This window comes from Mytilus trossulus, chromosome 3 (genome assembly GCF_036588685.1).
Source record: "Mytilus trossulus isolate FHL-02 chromosome 3, PNRI_Mtr1.1.1.hap1, whole genome shotgun sequence".
Taxonomy (NCBI): domain Eukaryota; kingdom Metazoa; phylum Mollusca; class Bivalvia; order Mytilida; family Mytilidae; genus Mytilus; species Mytilus trossulus.
In genome coordinates this window covers 21,535,472-21,560,045 of record NC_086375.1, presented here as the reverse complement: position 1 = coordinate 21,560,045, position 24,574 = coordinate 21,535,472, and the positions used below count along the sequence as shown (strand labels likewise).

Here is a 24,574-nt window from a genome sequence, read left to right as displayed (position 1 = left end):
TGCAATAGCAAGAAATTTCAATTGGGGTTATCTTTCTTTGTCCAGAATAGGTAGTTGAATAAACTTAAATTGTTGTTTTATACAATATACAATGTATATTCACTTTTATTACCAACTGATAAATTAAAACAATCTTTACCATTCAGTGATATAAACAAGCACTTTTTTACCATTCAGTGATAACAAGCACTTTTTTACATTTTAATATTTAATGATGTATTTAAATGAGTAATTATTGTTGCAAACTTCATTAGAAATTTGAATTGAGATCAGTTTTGAAATAAAGGATAGGGGGATGTGAAAAAAAAATTGGGGGAGGGGTTCAATTTTTCTCATTTGAAATTTCATAAATAAAAAGAAAATTTCTTAAAACATTTTTTGAGAGGATTAATATTCAACAGCATAGTGTATTACTCAAAGGCAAAACAAAAATTTGAAGTTCATTAGACCACATTCATTCTGTGTCAGAAACCTATGCTGTGTCAACTATTTAATCACAATCCAAATTTAGAGCTGAATCCAGCTTGAATGTTGTGTCCATACTTGCCCCAACCGTTCAGGGTTCAACCTCTGCGGTCGTATAAAGCTGCGCCCTGCGGAGCATCTGGTTTGTAATGTTAAATTCTCTCTTATTAAAAATGATATGGACACTATATTTGGCAGGTGCATACCTTACAAGGACCTCATGTCTGTCAGTTTGTTTTCACTTGACCACGACATCATTTCATAAATCAGTGAACAAGTTTAAGTTTTTGTGGTCAAGTCCATATCTCAGTTACTATAAGCAATAGGAGTAGTATATTCGGGGTATTGAGGTATTGTAAGGTGTACATGTCCAAGTGGCGGGTGTCATCTGACCTTGACCTCATTTTCATGGTTCAGTGGTTATAGATAAGCTTTTGTGTTGTTTTTTTTTCTAATACTATATGCAATAGGTCTACTATATTTGGTGTCATCTGAATTTAATCTCATTTTTATGGTTCAGTGGTTATAGATAAGTTTTTGTGTTGTAGTCTGTTTTTCTTATACTGTATGGGATAGGTCTATAGGTGAATGAAAGGATTGTTAGGTGTAAGGTCCTCATGCCTGTCAGACAGTTTTCTCTTGGTCTTTTTTCTAATACTATATGCAATAGGTCTACTATATTTGATGTCATCTGACCTTGACCTCATTTATTTATGGTTCAGCGGTTATAGATAAGTTTTTGTGTTCTAGTCTGTTTTTCTTATACTGTATGGAATAGGTCAACTATATTTGGTACTATTATATGGAAGGATTGTTAGGTGTAAGGTTTTCACGCCTGTCAGACAGTTTTCACTTGATCTCGATTTCATTTCATGGATCAGTGAACAAGGTTAAGTTTTGGTGGTCAAGTCCATATAATATCTCAGATACTATACTGACATGCCATGTACAATCCCTCCTGTTAGGGGTTTAGTATTATACCATCATAAAATATATATGAAAAGAACATAACCCGTGTCATGCCAACAACTGGTTTTAGAATAAATGTGTTTAATTCCGATGCAAAGACCCTAAAAATGAATCAATATTAAAGCCAAAATATGCAATCTTATTAATGACATGACAACATTATTGTAACTATATCCCTTCTTAATAAGTCTGTTTAAAGGTTTCAGTGTTTTAAAAAGGCTGTTAATGTCACTATGAGACCACCAAGCAATTAATAATATTTGTAATTCAAACACTTTTCTGTGAAAGTTGAAATTTTAGTTTGGTTTAGATGTACTCGTATGTATGGCCTTTTTGGTAGCTCTTTCGCCATCAATAAGTGTCTACCCATATCAGACTGCTATCTTTACATTGTTTGATCTCCTTGAGAAGCACTTAACACAAAGAAACAAAACTTTACCAACATGTTTCTTTTAAAGATGTCATTCATGACTATTAAGATTCTGGTGGAAATTCGTCAACAAGCGTGGCCACCATGACTTTATCTAGTTAGATATTCTGTTCCCATGTTCATTAGAAACACACCATCCGCAATGTTCATTAGAATGTACTAACAAAATGATACCCTTTTCCTGGTAAAAACGGTTTGATTTGGCTTTGGTTCAATTTGTTTTAAAGATTCTTTCAAGAATCGATGACCTGGCAACGAGAAGCTGGTATTTAAGACGGATCTTTTCAACTCACAACTTCTTTTTTTCAGCTCCGAGTTTAGCGCTTTAGCTTTGCATATTGTAATGAAGACTTTCACCAAAAAAACGTTCAACATTTGAGATATGACAACGACTGACGATGTGTCTGATTTGGACATTTAGTATGTCTCGGGTCTGACTTACAGTCGGGTTCAGGTTAAATCATTATATCGATACATGTCTAATTCAATCAATATTTCTGGGACTACGAAGGCGTATGGTACCCTGGATTCATACTGAGAATTGTGCCAGAAATTAGATACCATGATAGTACAATAAGGATATGAGGTATCCATCCATAACACAAAATCAATACATGCACAGCTTAAAAAAAACGCACAACCAGCTAAGAAAAACTATTGTTTTTGCTGTTCTCCATCTTGTTTAGTCACAGTGAGACCATGTTGATATTTCATCTTCACTTCTTGTTTTATGTGCTAACGGCGTAAATGTCATTTCACTGGTATCAAAATTCTTTATTGTGTTGTCTTGCTTTATTTGTTATGTAAATAACTATTACTATGGTGTCAACTAACAGAGGTCACAATTAAAATTTGTTAAAACCTCACCTACGATAACTCGCTGTCCTAGTTCGCCAAAAATATTGGCTTCTTTCAGAATACAATTTTTTTAAGTTTCATAATCATCGTCTTCTTCCTATAGTCTTTATTTTCGAAACCAAGAAGACATTTTGGTTGAAATTTTCTCTAGTGGACACCAATATGTTATTTAGAAGACAGGTTTCTATTGTCACTTGAAATCGAGACTAACAATCCGGGACAGTCGAAATTTCCGTTGCTTGATGAGAATTAGCGCAAAAAAAAATTACAGCCTCATAAACAGAAACTAGTTTTCACTCATATTTTTAAACGCGTTGTATTTAATGTCGTTTTCTTCAACTTTTATATATAAAAGGGAATTTGAGGGTAAACGTCTGCGCAACAACAAAGAACAGAAAATATTTTTGAATTGTATAAATGTACATGATATTTTATTCAGTATTTTAAGGAAATGCTTGTACCAAGTCAATGCAAATGACAGTTGTTTTCTATTCGTTTGAAATGTTTGCGCTATTGATGTTGCCATTTGATAAAGGACTTTACGTTTTGAATTTTCCTTTGAGTTCGGTACTTTTGTTATGTTTAGCTTAGTTAAACATTCATTTCTGCGCAGAATGTCGACATATGTATGTGAAGGTTGATAGCTGCTATGTATAGAACTGCAAAAAAATGTAAGATAAATTTTGACTGGGTCAAAAGTAAGCGAATCAGAAGTCACGGGAGACGAGTATAATTATGTCTGTCTTTTTTTTAACTGATAATCCTTGACGTTCTTTAGAGAAATGTACCCAGACTTTCCACAATTAAACCACTTGCTCGAAAGGGGGAAGATCATAATGATGACCTCTGCCTCCAATCAGTGACAAGTCTTCTTCTTGTTTCCTTCGTATCTGAGTTAAGAGATTTTCATTATGTCCTTATGGATAGGTTGCTAATGGACCCATAGAGACATACTGTCAAGTCGAGAGTTATTTTACAAATTTATTACGTCAAGCATTTCATTTTGAAGACTATTTAGAAAGTACCTTGCATTTTATCTAGATAACACATGATTTATTCAATTTTCATGCATCTAGAGGCATATCAAAGTGTATATATATACTTAAAAGTACATATAATTATAAATGCAATCTGACAGCCAAGATTAGTACTTTTGGAAACAATGTCTTCTTTACATAGTTGGATATGGTTGTGGGTCTCGTTCACTGTAGCTAACCTTAAGGCAAGTATTTATACATGTACATCAACTTATGTTTATAGATAAAATGTATCTCATGATACATATAGTAATATAATAATAATGATAATAATAATATGCAATGTCTAGTGATATTCCAACTTGGAAACAAATGCATGAATTTACTTCACAGCTATCCAGACCAACTATAGTTTGTTTTAAATAAGAAAACGTTTATACGACATTTACCGATGAGTTTACAAAATATTAAAAATTCTTTTTTGATATTTTCGAAAATGTATAAATCCTAAGACTCTCCTAAAGCCATGCAAAGAAACCGTAATAGAAATGGAAGAAGGAAAGGAATACAATACTATTTTCGAAAAAAAAAATTCTCTTAATTTCGATCACAATATATCTTTATCTTTTTACAAAAATCCATTTCAGAGACACAACAATCCGGCTAAAACAGATATGTATGACAACGAAAATCATTGTAAGTATTATAGCATATATGGAAACGATTTCGAGTAAAGTTATATTTTTTTCATATAATTTTCTTTTTAAAATCAAGTAAGAATCACGTAAATCATACAAAAGCGAGAATATGCTCATATAAGATCAATTTTACATCAATATTCAATACACGAAAATTAGGCATATAACATCAATGGGGTTTGGAAATACATTGTAGTGTGAGAGCGGTTCATTTGTTAAACGGAATTTTTAGCAACTTTGAAAGAAAAAAAGTGATTAAACCATAATGGGAAAATTTTGATACTGTCAAGACTTTTCAAAATCTCTGTTGCAAAGTTTTAATGTTTGTGTGTTCTAAAAACATAGTCTTGTCGACCGTCATATCTTCGTCATGATATTCTCATTTGTTTCCCCGCCTACAAATCACATATAACAAATGAAAAGAAATAACACATTTATTAATGGAGCGCTTTTTCTGGATGAACACAACGAAGAACGCCCAAACAAAGGCTTTGAGACTCGGAGCCAAGGATTATAAGACATAAACGAGCGAAGAGCTTGATGACCAAAAAGGACCTAAAAATACTAAGCTCAATGCATCTAAGGTTGACTATGTCTAAAGGAATTGGAACCTTAATTTCTTACTTTATCAACAGAGTTTGTTGAAATCATGTCGGCACCGAAATGCTCTGACTCCTCAGTGAGCGGTTGACAAAACAAGTGCTATCGAATGCACATAATATTTTGTATAAATTTCGTGTGCCTGAAGCGCTAAATGCATACGCAAAAAAGTACCACAATATTTTGGTTATTACCGATTTTCGGAAAATGTCGATTAACGGAATTTTGATATACCGAAACCGGGTTAATATTTAGAAAAGGGATTTCCGGTTTTTGCATTTGCATAGGAAAACTCAGTTTAGTTTAAAAACTACGGTTCCGATTTTTTTTAGTGGACAAGAACGAATCATGCAACACTTCAAATTCATTAGGTAGTAGCCAAGAAAAAGACTCGTCTAAAACTGCCTTAAGTTTATAGATATCTTTGTTAATATCACGTATTTTTTCTCCACAGGCACTTGTCTCAGAAAAAAAATCCTATATACCTTATTATAACAATAAGGTATATAGGAATTTTTTTCTGAGACAAGTGCCTGTGTTTTTCTCTCTGAAATTTGTCTGGGCTGTCTTTTTTTTTAATAGAGTTTCTGCAGAGACATATATATGTCTCTGGTTTCTGGTACAAACAATTCTTGAACAGATCATGTATACTCAAATAGTATAGTTTACTAAATGTATATATTTTTTTTAGCAACAAATCCTTGAGTCTTTAAAATTACATTAAAATAAAGTCATATCATGTATTTCATTTCATACAGTCTAAACTTACCAACGTTAAGCAGAAGAAACTCTATAAAATTGTCAATATGTCTAATTTCTAATCATTGTTTATAATATTACATTTTAATATAGTCATTATTTGCAATAATTTTTATGTATGATCACTTATGTAATTAATATACCATTCAGCATTACCATTTATTGTTGATGAGTTTGTACTAATAAATATTTGTATTTGTATGTGGTATAGCAGTTTCCCGTTGTTGCAGGATGTGTAACACAATGCAGGGGACATGTCTAGAAATAGAATGGGGTAACTTGATTCTCCTGTCCTGCCTTTTTTCAAATTTCATCCTAGGTATTACTGAGTGTTCCTGATGAAGATGATTCTGAGAGCTGGACATCAGTTAAAACAAATCATTTAACACTTGGATATTGTTTTCAGTATTAATTCCTGCCAGAGTACAAAAGAGAAGTTCTGTACCAAACATTTTGCAAACCTGGATAGTAGCAGATCCAAGTATCCAGACATTTCATGGAAGTGTTGCGGAGACCAGGTCTTATATTATGAATATAATGAAGAATGTACGTAAATTGATTTAAGACCAGCAATCCATTAGGGGCACTAAGGTTAAATGTAGTGGAAGAAATAGATAATGGTCAGTCAGCATGGGATTCCACCTATTCAAAGTATTTACAAGGCCACACTTCAAAATGTTTTGGTTTGCCAAAAACCCTACCCAAAGAAAGTTTCTTTTGGACATGATAGGTTAAATATCCCCTTGGTTACTTTTTTTCTTTTCATTTGTTCTTGAATTTGGAAGATTCATTTAAATAGGCACAATCAAAATCAAGAAGCAAGAATCATATAATGCAATTAATCTTGTGTATTTTACTTTTGTAAACAAACATAACATAATCAGCTGTTCAAAATGTATTATTATCATGTCATTTATTTTTCTTTCACTGAAAAAAAGAAAAAAAATCAGTGCTTTTAAATATAACTATTATGATAATTTGCGTATTTACAGTTTATAGAGTTAACCTTTTGATGACTTGTCTTTACAGGTACATAATTTATTCAAGGACAGAACCTTGAGCACTCCTTTGAACATAATTGTCAACAAAGTCGATTTTTTGGACAGACCATTGGTAAATATTAAAATATAGAAATATCATATGATTGCCAATGATACAAATATACGCAACATAACAAAGTATAAGAATGTAATCAACTACAGATCAGGTTGCAGCCCTTCAACAATGAGCAAACCATTAACTGTATGGACACCAAAAGAGTGAAAAACTTCAAAGTTGAAAACCAACAATCTGATTTATGCTCAAAACAGTTACTTATTTAGTTTATCAATTAAAGTCATTTTACTAAGTGATAATACACTTTGATTCATAACAGTTGTTATTAAAGGGTTTCAGTTGATGCCCATAGAATACCCTACAACCTGTTGATACACTTGATGATGAGTGGTAAACAACACCACTGTATTACAGGTTCATGACTAGGGACATAGAGGCCCACAAAGAATGTGGCAGTGTAATTTGATAGTGAGCATTCAACCCTCCAGCTAATGTAGAGAACTTCAATGTTACAGCAATTTTTTACAAAAAAAATATTGTAAAAATTAGTTGTAAAGAGCTTGACACATCTTTAAGACCAGCAATATGACATTCGCTAAAAAACCTTAAAATTATAAAATACCCAAGAAAATATATAGTCCCTATTCAATTGCAAAGATGATTAGATTTGACAGAAGTAAACCTTATTTTAGGCTGAAAAGTAAAAATATATATTGAATGTAGTTTTATTTTTGGAAATTTAGGCAGAACCGAAGACACCAGATTGTGTGTCATCACTTTGTAGTTTCTGTAGATGGGCTGCTAGAAGAAATCATAGAAACAATAATCACAAGGGGATTTCTGATGTTGCAATTTATATAACAAGGTTAGAAAAAATACAAAAATAAACAAGCAAGCAATGCACAAGAGGCAAAGCTTATATTTCTTGTATAGAAATAAGAAGATGTGGTATGAGTTCCAAACAGAACAAATCTCAATCAAAGTTATGATGTGAAAAAAGTAAATAATTATAGTTCAAAGTACCCCCTTCAACACATAGCCTTGGCTCACATGGAACAGCAAGCTATAAAGGCCCCCAAAATGACTAAAGTAAATTTAAAAAAACACAAATGCAGCAAGTTTAAATGTTTAAACTGACACCATAATCTGAAATAATTAATAATAACATTACAACATTGAAAAACACACCATAAAATATTAAATGAAATTTTATGTTTATGTTCTTGACACAACTTTCTGTAGAAACCTTCATCAGTTATGCTCCAAATAAAACCACTTGGAAAGCCAAAAGTAAACCATTTAAGAGCATAATTAAAACCCATAATGGCTCAAACAGAATAAATGTCTTCCATTAGGTAAACTTTGCCTAAGAGAATCATATTCTTAGTTAAATAACAGTAAACCATTTACAAAGTAGAAATTTACATACAAAATGTGACTTAATTGTCAATGTACAAAATAGGTTTTGAATTCTTTCCAAGTTTTGTTACCAAAAACAGTTTATAATTCTGATTGGTTGGTCAATTTTCAATGTATTCTTCTCTTAACTTGAAAGAATTGTTTATTATTTGCTAATAAGCTTCCTTATTATATAAAGCAGGTATGATGCCACAATATCTTTTCCTTATTTAACCCTATCAATTATCACATTTTTATTTTCTCTGAAACTGTTTAAAACAAACTTGTAAGGATAATTTGTGATGTGTATTTTAAAATATCAATATATATGAATCTTAAAGTTGCATAAAAATAGAAGGCAACCAGATGCACTTTTGATTCAGTTTGGTTCAAAATCAAAATTTTGTTTGTCTTTGAAAACTCAGATATAGAGTAAATTTTATCAATAAAATTATGGATAATTAAATGGTTTGTCTCTTCAATATAATGATTTTATGCAGTATACAAAGTCAGTATGAGTAAGTAGCCCACAATTAAGGAAGCTGGAAAATACAACCCAGCTTTGAGCCACTGGCTATTTACATTTATACATTATGTTTGATTCACTTGATTTCAAGAATTCCTCTTCAATTTATACTAGGGATAATGAAACCCTTGATGATTTAGCTGTTACCCATCAAGGAAGTATGTGCGATGTAGACAGCAGTTGTTTGGTGGCCATAGATTCTGGACTTGTCAGTACAGCAATCACCATCACTCATGACTTAGGACATTTGTATGTATAAAGTTGTATCTACATTATGTTAAATCATGTCTAGAGCCAAATTGTATTGCCATGCAGTTTGGATAGTCATATTTTAGAATTAGAATTCATGAGCCAACAGTGTAAATATCAAATTAGAAAAGCAATGGCTTCTTTAGAGCCCTTTCATCAGAAAAACTTCAACAAGAATATATCTGAGAGTCTTTGCAATAAAATGAAAAGAAGGAAAACAGCATCAAATGCCTTTATTTTCCCCCATCTTATTTCATTTTGGAAACCATATAAAGAACTATATAAAATCTTGTTGAAAGCATAGGCAGAGGATTGTATTAAGGAATAACATATAATATGAAACCTGTTGAATAGTTATTTTGTAATAATTGAATTTCTGTTTTCATATTTTTGTTGCCACACTAGATAAAAATTTCTTTGTTTCACAGGTTTGGCATGATTCATGATGAAAATACTCCTTGTGGAATAAGTAGAAATATAATGAGTACCCAGGGTTATACAGGAAGTATGGGATTACACTGGTCAACATGTAGTTCTTTAGCATTGGATAAATTTCTACGGTAAGAGATTTATTTCATTAGCATTGGATAAATTCCTACAGTAAGAGATTTAGGAGATAACTGTATTGTATTTTAAGCTCCGACGGCATCAATTGGGGATTTGATGGTCGTAAATTAAGTTTACTGGCTATGCAATAGCAGACAGTAAACGGGTATTTGCAACCATCAAATCCCCAATTGATGCTGTCAGAGCTTGAAATGCAATATTGTTATCTCCATTCTAATGAAACTGACAGAAAAAAACGTTAAAGCATGTATTTAAAATCTGTCATATGCCGTCTGCGCATGCGCGTATGTCCCATAGCATCAATTGTCAATTGATGCCATGTAAAGAAGTGACGTTATCCAATCAAAATGAACATTTCAAACATTGTTGCATTTGAATCATTGTTAGCATTGGATAAATTCCTACGGTAAGAGATTCATTTCAAAATTGGTAAATAGAGGTTATTACAATACGATATCAGTTGACAATTTTATGAAACTTAAGACCCATTATCACTATAGAAGTTTTCTTGGTTAAAATGTTTGATGTATATTTTTTTATAGTGACAACCATCAATGAAAACTTTTTCTTACTTGGATGGAATAGAATTTCATCCTATTTTTTGTGAAACATGGATGGATTTGGACAGGAATTATTCCATCACAGTACAGTTTTTTTTTACAAAGTTTTAGATAAAACCAATAACATGTACAGTGAATCTTACATGGTCAAAGTTTTCTTTGACCACAATAACATGATGACAACATGGCATTTTGTCATATGAAATGTACATTGAGCAGTGTGGAATGATTCAAGGCTGTTTTTCACCAAAAGAAAAAAAAGATTTAGGATTGGTTTTATTTGAAAATGAACACACTACAGTCTGTGATGCATCAGTACACTATATGATTAATACACTATAATTATTGCACTGCTTTAATGTTTTGCTACAAGTATATTTCTCTTACATTTTTTTTTTTATATATATTTCAGATAAAACTATATTTAAAATATAGTGTGAGGCAAGTTGTATTTGATACAACTTGGAACCAATAGAAGCAAACATTGCCATTTTTTTTCGTTTTTTTTCTCCATTGGTTTATATTTTTTCTTGTGATGTAAAGTAAACATAGGTATTATTTTAGACTTATTTGAGTGATCTCCCCTTAATCGACTAATTTGAAAATTTCAAATAGAATTTGTAATACATGTACCAAAAAATGAACTGTTTTATCAAATGTACTTTTAGGAGTAGCAGGGCATCATGTTTAAATGATTTCCCACTACAAATAATGCCTGGGCGTCAGAAGATATATGACAAAGATCAGCAGTGTAGATTTGCCCATCATGATACATCTTGTACCTTCAGCTTACCCAATAAGGTTTGAATTGTTTTATCTATAAATGTATTAAATTTCACTAACTTGTTGCTAAAAGATGACAAGAGATGATAAGTATATGTCCATATGATTCTAGAAATGCTATTATTTTTATTTTTTTAAGATCTGCTTATACAAGGGGATACTGTTCAATAGCTTAACCAGAAAGAGAAAACTGGTCTACAGGGTTAAATTCAATCATTCCTAACCTCAAAATTAAGTTTTATATATTCAAAATCTTAGGAAAATGTTGATAAAAACTGATGTCGTTACAGGATCCATGTGAAAGTCTGGCATGCCAGGTTCCAGGGAATGAGTTTAAATGTATAACAGGAGCACCAATGGCTGATAAAACTGATTGTTACAAAGATGGTCAACTCAGGGTGGGTATATTATCTATTTATGACTGTTTTTAGGCTCATTGCAATTTAGAGTTTGACAAATTGTATATACATCTGTCTTTTTTTGAAAACCATATTCTAACTTAATGTTTTAGGATTAAGTTGTGTTGGTTGATTGATATTTCACTGTTGCATACACTACATCTTTTCTTTATGGTAACTGTGTTTGTAAAAATGGAGCATACATTTCTGATTGAATGATAATTGCACATAAATTCAACTTAAGTTAATTTAGGATGAATATAAAGGGATGGGATGTACACTAATTGTAAGAAATGAGTGTCACACAAAATATTAAACCAAAGTCAGAATATAGATAACACAATGTTGAAAGAGATAAAGGCTAAGACAAAATGAAGCCAAGGGGAGATAATACAGAAAGCATAAATGAATGAAAATGACACGAAAGACATTGAAGTGGGACTTAAAATGTGAGTGTGAGAATAATTAAATTGACTTCAACTAAATGTTGATACAATACTTTCATGTTTTCAATAATACAAGAGAAGAAAGGAGTTTGACTGACCTATTCACCCTAAATTACTGAATAATGTTGCATTTTTCACTTTCAGTGGTGTATGAAAGGAAAATGTATTCCATTTACAGGTCAATGTAAAACACCCAGCCATTGGTCATCCTGGGGAGCATGGTCAGATTGTAGCAGACCATGTGGTGGGGGTATTACACATCGAAGAAGAACTTGTCAAAATAAGTAGGTTACAGTTACTGGTACTTGCTATTTGATGATGGATGATATCCTGTAAATTCCTATATTTTGCAAGTTTAGACCTAAATATCCCAATCTCCTGATCTCGGTTTTACAGTCCATCACATGTATGCAGTTTTATCTTTAAGATTTAACTTAGCTGTGTTTATGATCTTCTATATAAAACCACATTTCACCAAAAGAAATATTTTCATGATCTTATTTTAATCGAAAATTAGCAAGAAGGATCCTTTTGGAGGTATTTTTCTTTAAAGTACTTTATATGTAACTGACTGTCTGTGAAGTTATTTGTTTGTTTCTTTGAAATTTTTTTAAATGCTGACCTCCGATTATCTGTATTTCTAGGGCAGAAAGGATTAAATGAAAAATCTAGATGCCAGGATTTTAAATATACTACCCTTAAGTCACTTTTTTCTCTATAAATTTTCTGCTACTTTTTGAATTTTGACCGAGTTGCCCAGAGGAATGGCAGGTCAGAGATGGTCATTTACCAGAAAATTTCATATGAAATGTTTAAAAGAAAATTATTATAATGACCATCAATTATTTATCTGGATTCAATAAAAGAATTGTAATGAGTATCATTTTTTTATGGAACTGATATGCAATCAATTTTTTTAGACAGGCTGTTTGTGCACATGATTGTATTGGAGATAAAGAGGATGTTAGACTCTGTAATATGAAGGTAAGTAGAGATCTTTTTTTACCTGTCGGACCAATGAGACGAATGTAAATGATTAATTACCTCTGCAATACTGTTTTCAATTACTGCTGAAATTTGAAAATGAGATAACATATAAAAATCTTATTTTAGATTTAGATGCATTTGAAAGTTTGAGAAACTTGCACATTTAAAACATTTAGAGTTTGAAAACCAAATAAAAAATTAGGAAAATAAACATTTGCATATCACCGTTTCAGAATCTAATGCATTTTAGATATTATTTTAAAAAGCGTACACCAAAATGTTGTGATTGGTTTAATACCTTCTAAACAATGGCAATCCTTCCAATGACGTAACCTTATCTTCATTTTGGTGTACGAACAATGTGATTACCCATAGTCCTCTAGATTATTTCACCTAAAAAAGCATTGAATTTGAAGCCAAAATTTTAGGTCAATGGTTACCATAGCAACCATACACATGAGAAGATTTTTTTTTTCTCTCAATATAATCATATTTGAAGCCTATATGCCAAATTTGGTGGAAATCTGACACCTAAAGTTTCCAAGTCCCTATTGATTCCTTTGATGCTAACAGAGAATTGCTCTTAAAAGGCTAATTATAGCTTCATATCAATAATAAAACGTTCATAACGAACGAGAAAGGATGTGGGTAAAAGATATCGTAAAAGGGTAACATGATGATACATAGCTTTTGAAAACAAACTGCTAAATGCCTAAAATGGGGGTTGGACGACTTACAGAAAAGAGCGACGATTTACAGAAAAGAACTGAAAAGGACCGAAAAGAACCAAAAAGAACCGAAAAGGACCGAAAAGAACCGAAAAGGAGATCAAAATGTTTTGTAATCGAAGAAAATTAGCAGATTGCAAAATTATATAAAGTCTATTCTAAATAAAAAGATATTCTTCACAAAAGTTTTTTATTAGGAAACCTTATACTGCGACAGGACTACATATTTTAACTTACTGTACATGTGAAAAATTATATATGTAGGGTCCGATGCCTATCTTATGGAATAGAAAACATAGAACAGACAAGAAAATAAAAGATATCAATTCATTACTGTCAAACAATCGTTCTAAGTGAATTATATTTATAAGCTGAGTGTCATTATTTTGTTCAATCTTGGTCGCTAATTCATTTTCAACATTACAATACATATATTAATACGAATATTTCGTTCTTTTTTGTGTTTATGTGTATGTGTATTACATATTCAATGAAAACACATTAATTGTTACTTTGACGCGTTAAACATGTCAAGGATTTGAATTTGTCAAGGAAAGGTCCCGTTATCTTCATGCACAAGTTTCTCTGTAGATACATCCAGGATACATGAAGCACCACAGGCCAACATTTATCACCATCTGACATCAGTTCACTAATCTACATGTACATATCTGTTTTAAGTGGTTTATTGGATAAAATTAATAGAAATCAACATGCCATGAACTTTTTCACACCCTTTAATCTATACGCTATTATATGGCGGCTATATAAAGAGTAAACAATTATCAATTATACCGGGCGAAAGCGGGTGCGCTTTTCATTTATTTATATTCCTTAAAAGATGAAAGAAAATCACTGTGTTTTGCACAAAATTTATAATATATAGATAATGATGTATTTTTTTATTGATTAATATCCTTTTATTCCCATGTAGCCAATCGTTTTATACCGTAAATTGAATTAAGAAATTTAAACGAATCAGGAACATAAACTGTTCCCAGAACGAACCAAGAACATCGTAAATATAAAAAAAAAAAAAGATGTGGTATGATTGCCAATGAGACAACTATCAACAACAGACCAAAATGACACAAACATTAACAACTATAGGTCACCGTACGGCCTTCAACAATGAGCAAAGACCATACCGTATAGTCAGCTATAAAAGCCCCGATAAGACAATGTAAAACAATTCAAACGAGAAAATTAACGGCCTTATTTATGTAAAAAAAAATGAACGAAAAACAAATATGTAACAAATTATAAACAAACGACAACCACGGAATTACAAGCTCCTGACTTGGAACAGGCACATACGTAAGTAATTATACATTCCTTTATTACGAGGGGGTTTACATTGGTGTTTTTACTTTTAAACTATATATATATATATATTTATAAGTACGTCTGAGTCAGTGACAACCCTACAACAGATGTATCCATCGGATCGCCATCAATGATGGTGATACATGGCTGTGTACATAATGTATATACAACTCGTCTAAACATCAACCCAACAATGTTAGATCTGTAAATTTGCTTTCGCAAATTTTTGGTTCTTCCCTCGCCGGGATTCGAAACCCACGCTACTGTGATATCGTGACACCAAATCGCCTGCACTGCAGCCGTCCCGCTAGACCACATGACCACCTGGGCTCTCAAAAAAAGAGCTTTCGCTGGCCAAGTGTTACCTTTCCACATTAAAACTGACGTGGAAAGGTAACACATGGCCAGCGAAAGCTCTTTTTTTGAGAGCCCAGGTGGTCGTGTGGTCTAGCGGGACGGCTGCAGTGCAGGCGATTTGGTGTCACGATATCACAGTAGCGTGGGTTCGAATCCCGGTGAGGGAAGAACCAAAAATTTGCGAAAGCAAATTTACAGATCTAACATTGTTGGGTTGATGTTTAGACGAGTTATATATATATTTATATATACATTTTTTTAACATTATTTGTATGCTCTTTTCGATTCTTTACTGCTCCTTTTCGGTTCTTTTTGGTCCTTTTCGGTTCTTTTCTGTAAATCGTCGCTCTTTTCTGTAAATCGTTGGACCGCTAAAATGGTTCATTAGGAATCATTTTAAAAAACAATGTTATAGGGGATATGACATTTGTTTAAACTTATTTATTTTTTAAGTTGTCATACTTTGCTGATCAGTGCAAAATAAACAATATTTGTCAAGAGAAAGGTCATGTCAGTGTAAAAATAATATTGTTTACTTATTCAAAAGTGATAAAAATCTTTCATAACAATTTTTTTCAGATATGTAAACAGAATTTAAATGACCTCAAAACAAAGTGGTGTGAATCTCACAATACAGAGACAGGTAGCTAGTCAATAAATGGCATTAAATCAGAGGTCAAATAATATTTCAAGGTTAAATTTCCTATTTAAGGATCAAAGAATATGACAGCTCCACTGCTAGTTCACTTAATATAAAGGAGAAAAAATGTTATAATATTTGTTGGAAATACATTGTTGAGGATGTTCTCATAGAATTAAATTGAAAGAATAAAAAAAATGTTGCATTACATTGAAAAACTTTGTTTTAAGTCTTAGATATCCTATTTACATCAGATAGACTATTTCCATAATTGATGATGATTTTTTTTTTATATATGTTGTCAAGGTAAAGCTTATATACGGTGTATGTAATCTATTTCTTAAACATTTTTATGATCATACAGTTGTCTCTCGTCTCTAATAACTCAGTTGACTAATATTTTGCATCAGCCAAAATATTTCTTATGTCCCTTTGTGAAACACTTATGTATATAGATTTACATCCGTCTTGGAGTCGATTTTTTTATGAGTCTGAATGTCACTCAACTTGACCTTAATCTACAATCTGAAGGTATATAATAAACCTTGATAATTTTGTTAGCTTTCTTGAAAGTTTCATATATATCTGTATAAAAAATTCTGCCAGAATTAAGTTTCTTTGAATCTTCACCAAAATAAATGGCAATTCATGTGTAACTTATAACAATAAATTAAATGGTTATGCAAGCTAATTTAAATTTAATTGAAGTGATAGTCCCAACTATCATACCTTGAGAGCTGACAAAAGGACATATTCATACAAATATTTTTTAATCAGCAGTTTTGAGTATTGACACTTTCTTTGCAAAAAGTAACATGTATTTATCAAAATTTTAATTTAGAATATTTACTTTTTATTTTTTTCACATTGCATGTACTATGTTTTCTTTGATTGCATTCTGTATAGGAAACTATCAATGCCATTGCATTGCCACACATGAAGGGACATGGATAGCTTATCCTGATGGTTTTGACTTGTATCCAACACTTTCTGCACATAATATTAGTAAATGCTTCAAAGGAAAACTACAGGTAGGAATACACTGTAGCTTTCTAATTGTCAGAATTTATGATTTAAAGAAAAGGTGGAGTCAAAGTCTATAACACAGCAATCTGATGAATTAGGTTTTTAAAGAACAAAACATTCACTGAATTTCAGAGCTCACATCAGATTGGTGTTGAATCATCATTGTCTACATCAAACATTCTTTTGTTGTTGTAAATTATGTTTTACATCCATAGAAGGGAATCATGTTTGACAGCCTATGTTTCTGTGAATTACTGTGTCTGTTTGTCAGACCTGTATCAGCTCAAAATTTTTGCTTAAAAGATAATTTAAAGATATAAGAACAAAGTGGTGAGAGTGCCAATGAAACAACGAAATTTTTTTAAAAGTAAACCATTATAGGTGAAAGTTCAGGCTTCGACACTGATGGGCTAACACTGAACAGAAAACTATAAAGAGCACCAAAAATGACTAGTATAAAACCATTCAAACAGTAAAACCAAGGTCTAGTCTATATAGAAAAATGAAAAACACTTATGAACCACATTAACAAACGACACCCCCTGAACAACAGGGACCTGACTACCATGAATATGTGGTCAAATTAACTTGAAGTTCATTATAATGTTAACCGTTTTAAAATATTCTATAGTAAACCAAATAAGGGTTTTGGCCCATATTTTGTGGTTCACAGAAGGAAAAATGTGAAATTATGAGTGAGGCATTGTGTCTTATAGGTACCTGCAGGTACTTATTCTCTAATTTCTTTTTTTTTCAGCCCTTTGGTTGTGATGGGAAGATGAGATCTGGATTGAAGTTTGACCAGTGTGGTGTGTGTAATGGTGACGGCAGTATGTGTCAAGAACATCATGGTCAATACACAAAACACGAAACATTGAAAGACACACCATGTAATTTTTATATGAACTGTTGATCATGTTTTGAGTTAACTTATAATGTCAGACATATTTGGTGATGTATGGTGTCTTGAAGGTGTTCACCTTCTCAATTTGTTTTTATTGGATAGTTGTCGAACTTGATTCTTATACTCAAAGGGCCTCCGTGCACATAATTTCTGAATTGAAAACATGCACTTTTCAATAGAAGGAGTGAACTATCAATTTACTATCAAAAACTTTGTGAAATAGCCATATTCAAGGCTAGGGCATCTGAATTTACAAAATCCATCCATATAATTATCTACCTTGGCTGTTTTATTATGCTTTGCATTTGTCTACCATTGAAATTAATGAGGAAAAGGGATTTTTTTTTTTTGCAACCCTTATAATGCTATTTCAGTGATGCATTCACCTTTCAGTATTAAATATTTTTTGTTACATATAACATATTTCCTTTATAAATGGTTTGCTTTGATCCTCTGGTCACATCAGAAACTATGGTGATTTTTTATTTAAATTTCAATTCAATTTTCAGAAACCTTGATTTGATTGTATATTTTTGATAATTCACTCCAGTTGTGAAAAAAATTTCTATGAAATTGTGGAGCTTTTAGTTTTAGTAGATGCTTTTTGGTGGGAATACTCTAAAATGCTTTGGACATTTGAATCCAAAATAATTATCATAAAAATAGTATAATATTTCTAGAATTATATTGAAAAATAATAAGAATGCATTTTTATTTCAGTTTCGTAACTCATTATATTTAGTTAATTGGAAAAAAATGTTCCAATTATAATTTTTTATTTTAATCTTTTAGTTTTAATCCACACAGTACCAGCAGGATCTACAGGAATAATTGCCTCAAACCATAATACAGACTGGACACAAATTGGTAAGTCAGATTGTGCTATATTGCATTTACTTACTCCATCTGTTAATTTTGTCCAGAAAATATTTCTTTTCTAAGGTACAACTGAATAGAATGAATTCCTAGCCAGTTGTTTGACAGTGATATGTTGTAATTTCACTTAGCACTTTTTGATTTTTTGATTCTGTTTGACACCAACTTCTTGTGTGCGATTATGATACATGAATTTTCATTATGTTGAATGAACTTCAAATTGTTCATCACAAATGTTAACATATACCTATAGTTACATGTAGGCAGTGAGCTAGGCATGTGCTTTCTTGTAATTTTAAGTCCAATTTGTTGAACCAGAAATTCAAAAATGATAATCAGGTCCCTTTGCTTATTAAAGTTGTTCTTTCTAATGAGATGATCAACAGTTTTATAGTGTGGAATTTGTTATTCCACTTAAAGTGGTTAAATTTTGGGTTTAAATTATTAAGCTGGTGTATTGACTTTGTGCAGAAGTCATAGTTTCCAATGGCAGTATTTCTAGTCATATTCTTTCGATTGAACCGGTATTTTGAAATGTTTTTTTCTCCTTCAAGTTTGAATAAAGATTTCTTCTTACCAATGACCTTAACTATTGTTTATAAAATTTATTAGAAAATGGACCTAATAGCTATAGCTAAAATGGAGTATATGAGTTTGTTTACTATGGTTCTTTTATTCTCTATGTGTTTTTTTTTATCCTCTTTTATGTTACAGTTATGAGTTTAAATAAAATGTCACATTATTAAAGGTAAACAACAATTTCTTATAAAGTGTCAGTCTTTGTAAGAATCAGGTAATTTAGAAGAATTTCAAAATATGGCAGAAAAATCCATGCCAACCTAACCATCCTATTTAAAAGATACAGTACCCTTATCTTGAGTTGAAAGTTGTAGGTTTTTTTTTTTGCATATCTGGTAATTTGAAAAATATCTAAAAAAAAAATCTATGGTTAGAAAGATAGCAACTTACAGATTTTTTGTGTTTTTAAACTTTGCTGTTACAAAATGTTAGAAATTATTATAAATTAAGGAATGTATCTCCCTCATGCAAAGCTCTGATTCCTTTCACAGATTTGGCTATACTTTTTGGACCTTTTGGATTATAGCTCTTCATCTTTTATATAAGCTTTGGGTTTTAAATATTTTAGCCACGAGCATCACTGAAGAGACATGTATTGTTGAAATGTGCATCTGGTGAAGAAAAATTGGTACTGTTAATGTTATTACAGAGTTATCTCACCTTACTTATTTATTTCTAGTGCATTTCAACCAAATTATATCTTGAAATACCAGAACAGAAATAGAAAGCCAATGTTATTTGCATGCACCATTATACATTTTGAATTAAAATAATAAATAAAACTTGAGCAGGTTATTGTTTTTTGTCATGTTTTCACCATTGCTTTATTCTTAGTACTAGATAAGGACAATTTTTGCATGTTGGGTTGAGGTGCAGAATATGAGATGGGTGATAAGGATTGTCTTGCTAAACTTATGGAATATTACTTTTGGATTAGGATATTGGAAAGAAGTTTTTACTATTTCAACAGGAATTTGTGATTCAGGAAATGAAAACATGTATCAACTGATATTAGAATCACCTTAAATAAATAAGGCAGTATTTAGAATAAAAATATGGCTTGTACATTATAACATGTATTTTATTCAGATGCAAAATATGAAGAAAAGGCAGGAACTTTGAGGTTTGGAGATGTACTTAAAGATTTTCCTGAACCATCTCTCTGGAATATAAACTTATATGTAAGTTACTTAAATTCTTATGTTGCATTAGAAAAATCCTTAAAATAACAAAAAAAATCTGAGTGCTTTAAATAGTTCCAAATGACTGTTGATTGTAGTTTGATTGACTTCCAATTATTTCAAACATATGCATTACATGCTCTGCACTAAAGTAACTTAACCCCATGGATAAGCACATTTGAATTAGTGATTGACTCTTATTTTTCAGATTACTTATTTTGAATCTGTAACAGCAAATGTCAGCTATAGATACGATACATCACTGCATCATACCAGTAAATACCAGTGGTCATCTAAATGTACATCTGCAGGGGACCGAGGTATATATAAATATAGAATAGGTTACAGTAACTTAATTTTTAAAGGGTAACACAGTTAGTAATATTAATTCTAACATGACGTCCTTAAAACGCTTTGAGTACACACCCGTGGTAAAATATGAATATATTGCATTGGCTGTTCCGATCGTACTCCCACGTCATATGTTTTTTTATGATTGAAGTACCCGACGTCATAGAATGATGACGTTATAATTTAAGCATTTTACGGGAAAATACACGCTTCTGATACCGAAAATCATCACAACAAGAAAACGTAAAAAACAATGCTCAAATGTGGTATTTATTAGGGCCATTTTTTATACATAGAAGACATATAAGTAAATTATCATTAAAATTCATCTAAATACATTATTGTAAATAGTTTGAGCATGTCACTTATTCTGTTTGCTCCGTTGTTTACGCCAATCTAAAATTGAGTTCATTTATGGGAACGGCAAATATTTGCCTTCACATAGAGCGCTTCAATCCAAAAAAAAATGCTGTTTTTGTCCTATTAGAATCGAAATAATTCATGGGGGCTTGAATATATCTAGATTTTACCACGGGTTGTCCCTTTATGCCGATATTTTACCCTTCGCTATCACTCAGGGTAAAATACTTGTCATAAAGGGCCAACCCGTGGTAAAATCACGTTATATTCAAGCCCCCATGATTTATTTTTTGACAAAAACAAACATAACAATGAACTATTTAAAACACCTTGCTTAATTTTTATAAAAGTGTTGAAAATATTTATTTAATTTGTTTTCATTGATAAAACAGACAAACAAATGTAGTAGCCTAACACTATAGCAGTTAATGTGCTCTTTGGTCGGTTTGTTGTCTCTTTGGCCCATTTCCATTCTATATTTTATTGATATTTGGTCAGACAACCTCATATTAAAAATAAAACAAAAATTTCTAGTCTGTGCACTATGTTTAGCATATTTCTATTTGTTTTTCACTTGTGAGTCAAAATTGAATGTTTTTCAATTTATGATTTAATTGATTATTGAATAAAGGACATACAAGTTTTTGTGTAATTAAGGAGCAAAATCGTTTGATCTGATTTATGAAATACTTTCATGTAGAATGTAAGTGGAAAAAAATTAACATTAAGGAGAAGAAATTCCAATAATTAAAAGAATATCAATTTTGTTCCTTTTTAAAACAATATGGATCTTAAAAAAATCTGTAGTTTTAAATTTGTTTGAAGAACTGAGATTTAAATATATATATATATATATAATAGTCCTTTGTTTTCTTGAAAAAAAAATCAAAGGTATACTGTATTTATTGTCATTACAAACCTGTTTGTTAAGAACTCTTTTTAAAATACTTTCCCTTCAGGACCAAATTTTGGAACAAGCACTAATGTAACATCATTCTAACTTATAATTTTGTAGTGATCAGTTGCATGGACACAAAACTAAATGCTCAAGTAGAAGACAAAAACTGTTATTTGTTCACTAAACCAGAACAAAAACCTTGTCAAGGTAAATATTACCCTATTCTAAACTGTTATTGCCAAAACATTTATACCTTCCGGTAATCTTTATATGCTAGTGGTGTACTCGCTAGGGTTAAACAATTTGAATTAAAGAGTTTTAATTGGGCAAGTATGTTTTGAAAATCAGTTTAATTGCCTAACACGCGAAGACATGTGAATGAGACATAGGCATTCCAACCAACAATTTATAACATGTTTGAGATAAGGTCATTTAATGAAAAAATACTGATAGTGAGTCAATTATATTTTTAATGCACATGCATATGTACTATCTTTGGCTTTCTATTTGGAGATCATTAAACAGCAAAATGTACTGAATAGCACACAGACATTACAACTGTTAGTAATGATTTATGGAGTAAAAACAGAATTAAAAAAAATGGTTTGAAATTTAAGACATCATTTTCCACATCAGTCCACTTTTATTTGGCCATCACAAGTCAGGTATCTGCTTATACCTTTGGCTGATATGAGAGTTTAAGCGATAATATCAGAATCAATATAAAAATTATGTTAAATAATCTGAATATCCAAAAAGCTAATTAAACACCCCTGAAATTGTAATTCCAGTTATTAAAAATGAAATCAAAATAAAAGGTTCAAACTAAGAATAGGGAAAATAAAACATTCTTTTAGTGTCCTGAAAAATTAATCATTAATTCTCTACTGTCCTGATTATGAATTCATGATAAAGCAAAATCCCATGACTAACTTCCTTAAAAAAGATCTTCCACCCTATTGTTTGATTGATTGATTGGTGTTCACACCACTTTCAACACTTATGCTATTTTGTGGTAATCAATTTTTATTGGTTGAGGAAACCAGAGTGCCTGGAGAGAACCAGCTAAATTTAGTCCTGGTATCTGTGATGTGTTTATTTACAACCACTGAGTCGATTCAACTGCTGGTGGAGATTTATTTCCCCGAGGGTATCACAAGCCCAGTAGTCAGCACTTTTTGTGCTGACATGAATTGTCATTGATATGGTTATATTTATAAATTTACTGTTTACAAATTTTTGAATTTTTAAAATACTAAGGCTTTTCTACCTCAGGCATAGATTACCTTAGCTGTATTTGGCAAAACATTTAGGTATTTTGGTCCTCAATGCTCTTCAACTTCGTACTTTATTTGGGCTTTTTAACTTTTTTGGATTCAAGCATCACTGAGTCTTTTGTAGACGAAACGCACGTCTGGCGTATATGCTGAATTTAGGTCCTGGTATCTGTGATGAGTTTATCTACCATAGGTATGAAAACTGACAATCCTATTAAGATTGGGTCCTGGTAAAGATTTTTTATGGTAGTTTAATTAATGTGCCTTAGGTAGTCTAAATAATGATGACGTCTGGCAAGGATTTTTTTTCTGGGAAGGTGTCCGAGAAATAGCCTTGCCAGACGTCATAATTATTTGGACTAGGCCTTAGGTAAAGGAGTGCCTAGGCCAATTGAAGTTTTCCAGGTTTACTTACTGTATATTTTAAAACTGTTTTACTGCTCTTCTTGTAAAATAAAAATCACTGACTTTTTTTTATCATAGATTGTGAATCAATTAGAAATTATATAATTTATATTATTGGCTTGAGTTTTATTGAATGAGACTTAATCTTTATATACATTTTTGTTCTTTCCAGGCAGTGACAGATGAGGGGACAGAATATAATTAACATTGTAAGAAAGTGACTGCTGTTATAAGAGTCATTTTTCCTAAATGGACATTCAGCTTATGTACATAATAAAAAAGTCATTCCAAGTTTGTGTTAAAAAAAACATGTTTTATCTGTAGGTAAAAAAGGCCAAAATTATTAACTGCCTGCAATCTTTTCAAAACAAATGGGTTGATTAGAATCTTAAACTATATTATTCTACCATGAAGACATTATCAAATCTGTTTAAATGTATCAGGTACGTTGATACAAACTGCATCAAATTCTGAGGAGTATAAATCCTATACCTGTTTGAAAAAAGGTGCAAACATTTGGTTTTTAACTTCATTTTAGTTCATTTATTTTAGAAATATGGCAGATAAAATAAAACTTAATGCCTCCTCTACTACAATGGGGCGTAAACATATTTCTTTCTGAGATTGTTGTTTGAAAACATTTGCTGCTAATTAACTTTCAGGTTTTGTTTCCAAAGTTAATCTTTTGTGACCTTGCTAAACAATCAACACTGAATCAATGAGCATGTGTATATGATAAAATGAGATGATATTGTTGTTTATTTGATTTTTTATTTACTTTTTCCATGTATTCTCATGTTTAATTATTTTTTAATTAAATTTTGTCATATTAGTTGTTTAATGATTTGGTGTACTATGATAAAAAGAATTTTGCTAGAATCAGTAATATGATCTTCCTTTCATCATTGTTTTAAATCCTGTAGCACTTGTGATGTGTAAT

General features: G+C 31.3%; 1 protein-coding gene across 1 annotated transcript; it reads left to right on the top strand.

Annotated features, from left to right (window-relative positions):
• The first annotated feature begins 3,860 nt into the window (after nt 1–3,860).
• On the top strand, nt 3,861–24,397 carry LOC134710529 (A disintegrin and metalloproteinase with thrombospondin motifs 18-like). The gene is made up of 19 exons (XM_063570900.1): nt 3,861–3,944; nt 4,347–4,395; nt 6,163–6,302; nt 6,786–6,869; nt 7,556–7,677; nt 8,851–8,985; nt 9,414–9,545; nt 10,781–10,913; nt 11,186–11,293; nt 11,884–12,023; nt 12,660–12,723; nt 15,717–15,780; nt 16,684–16,808; nt 17,561–17,693; nt 18,500–18,574; nt 20,252–20,343; nt 20,552–20,663; nt 22,070–22,159; nt 23,807–24,397. Exons 1-19 carry the CDS (start codon nt 3,885–3,887, stop codon nt 23,818–23,820), a joined length of 1,872 nt encoding a protein of 623 aa, XP_063426970.1. The 5' UTR covers nt 3,861–3,884; the 3' UTR covers nt 23,821–24,397.
• Nucleotides 24,398–24,574: the final 177 nt, after the last annotated feature.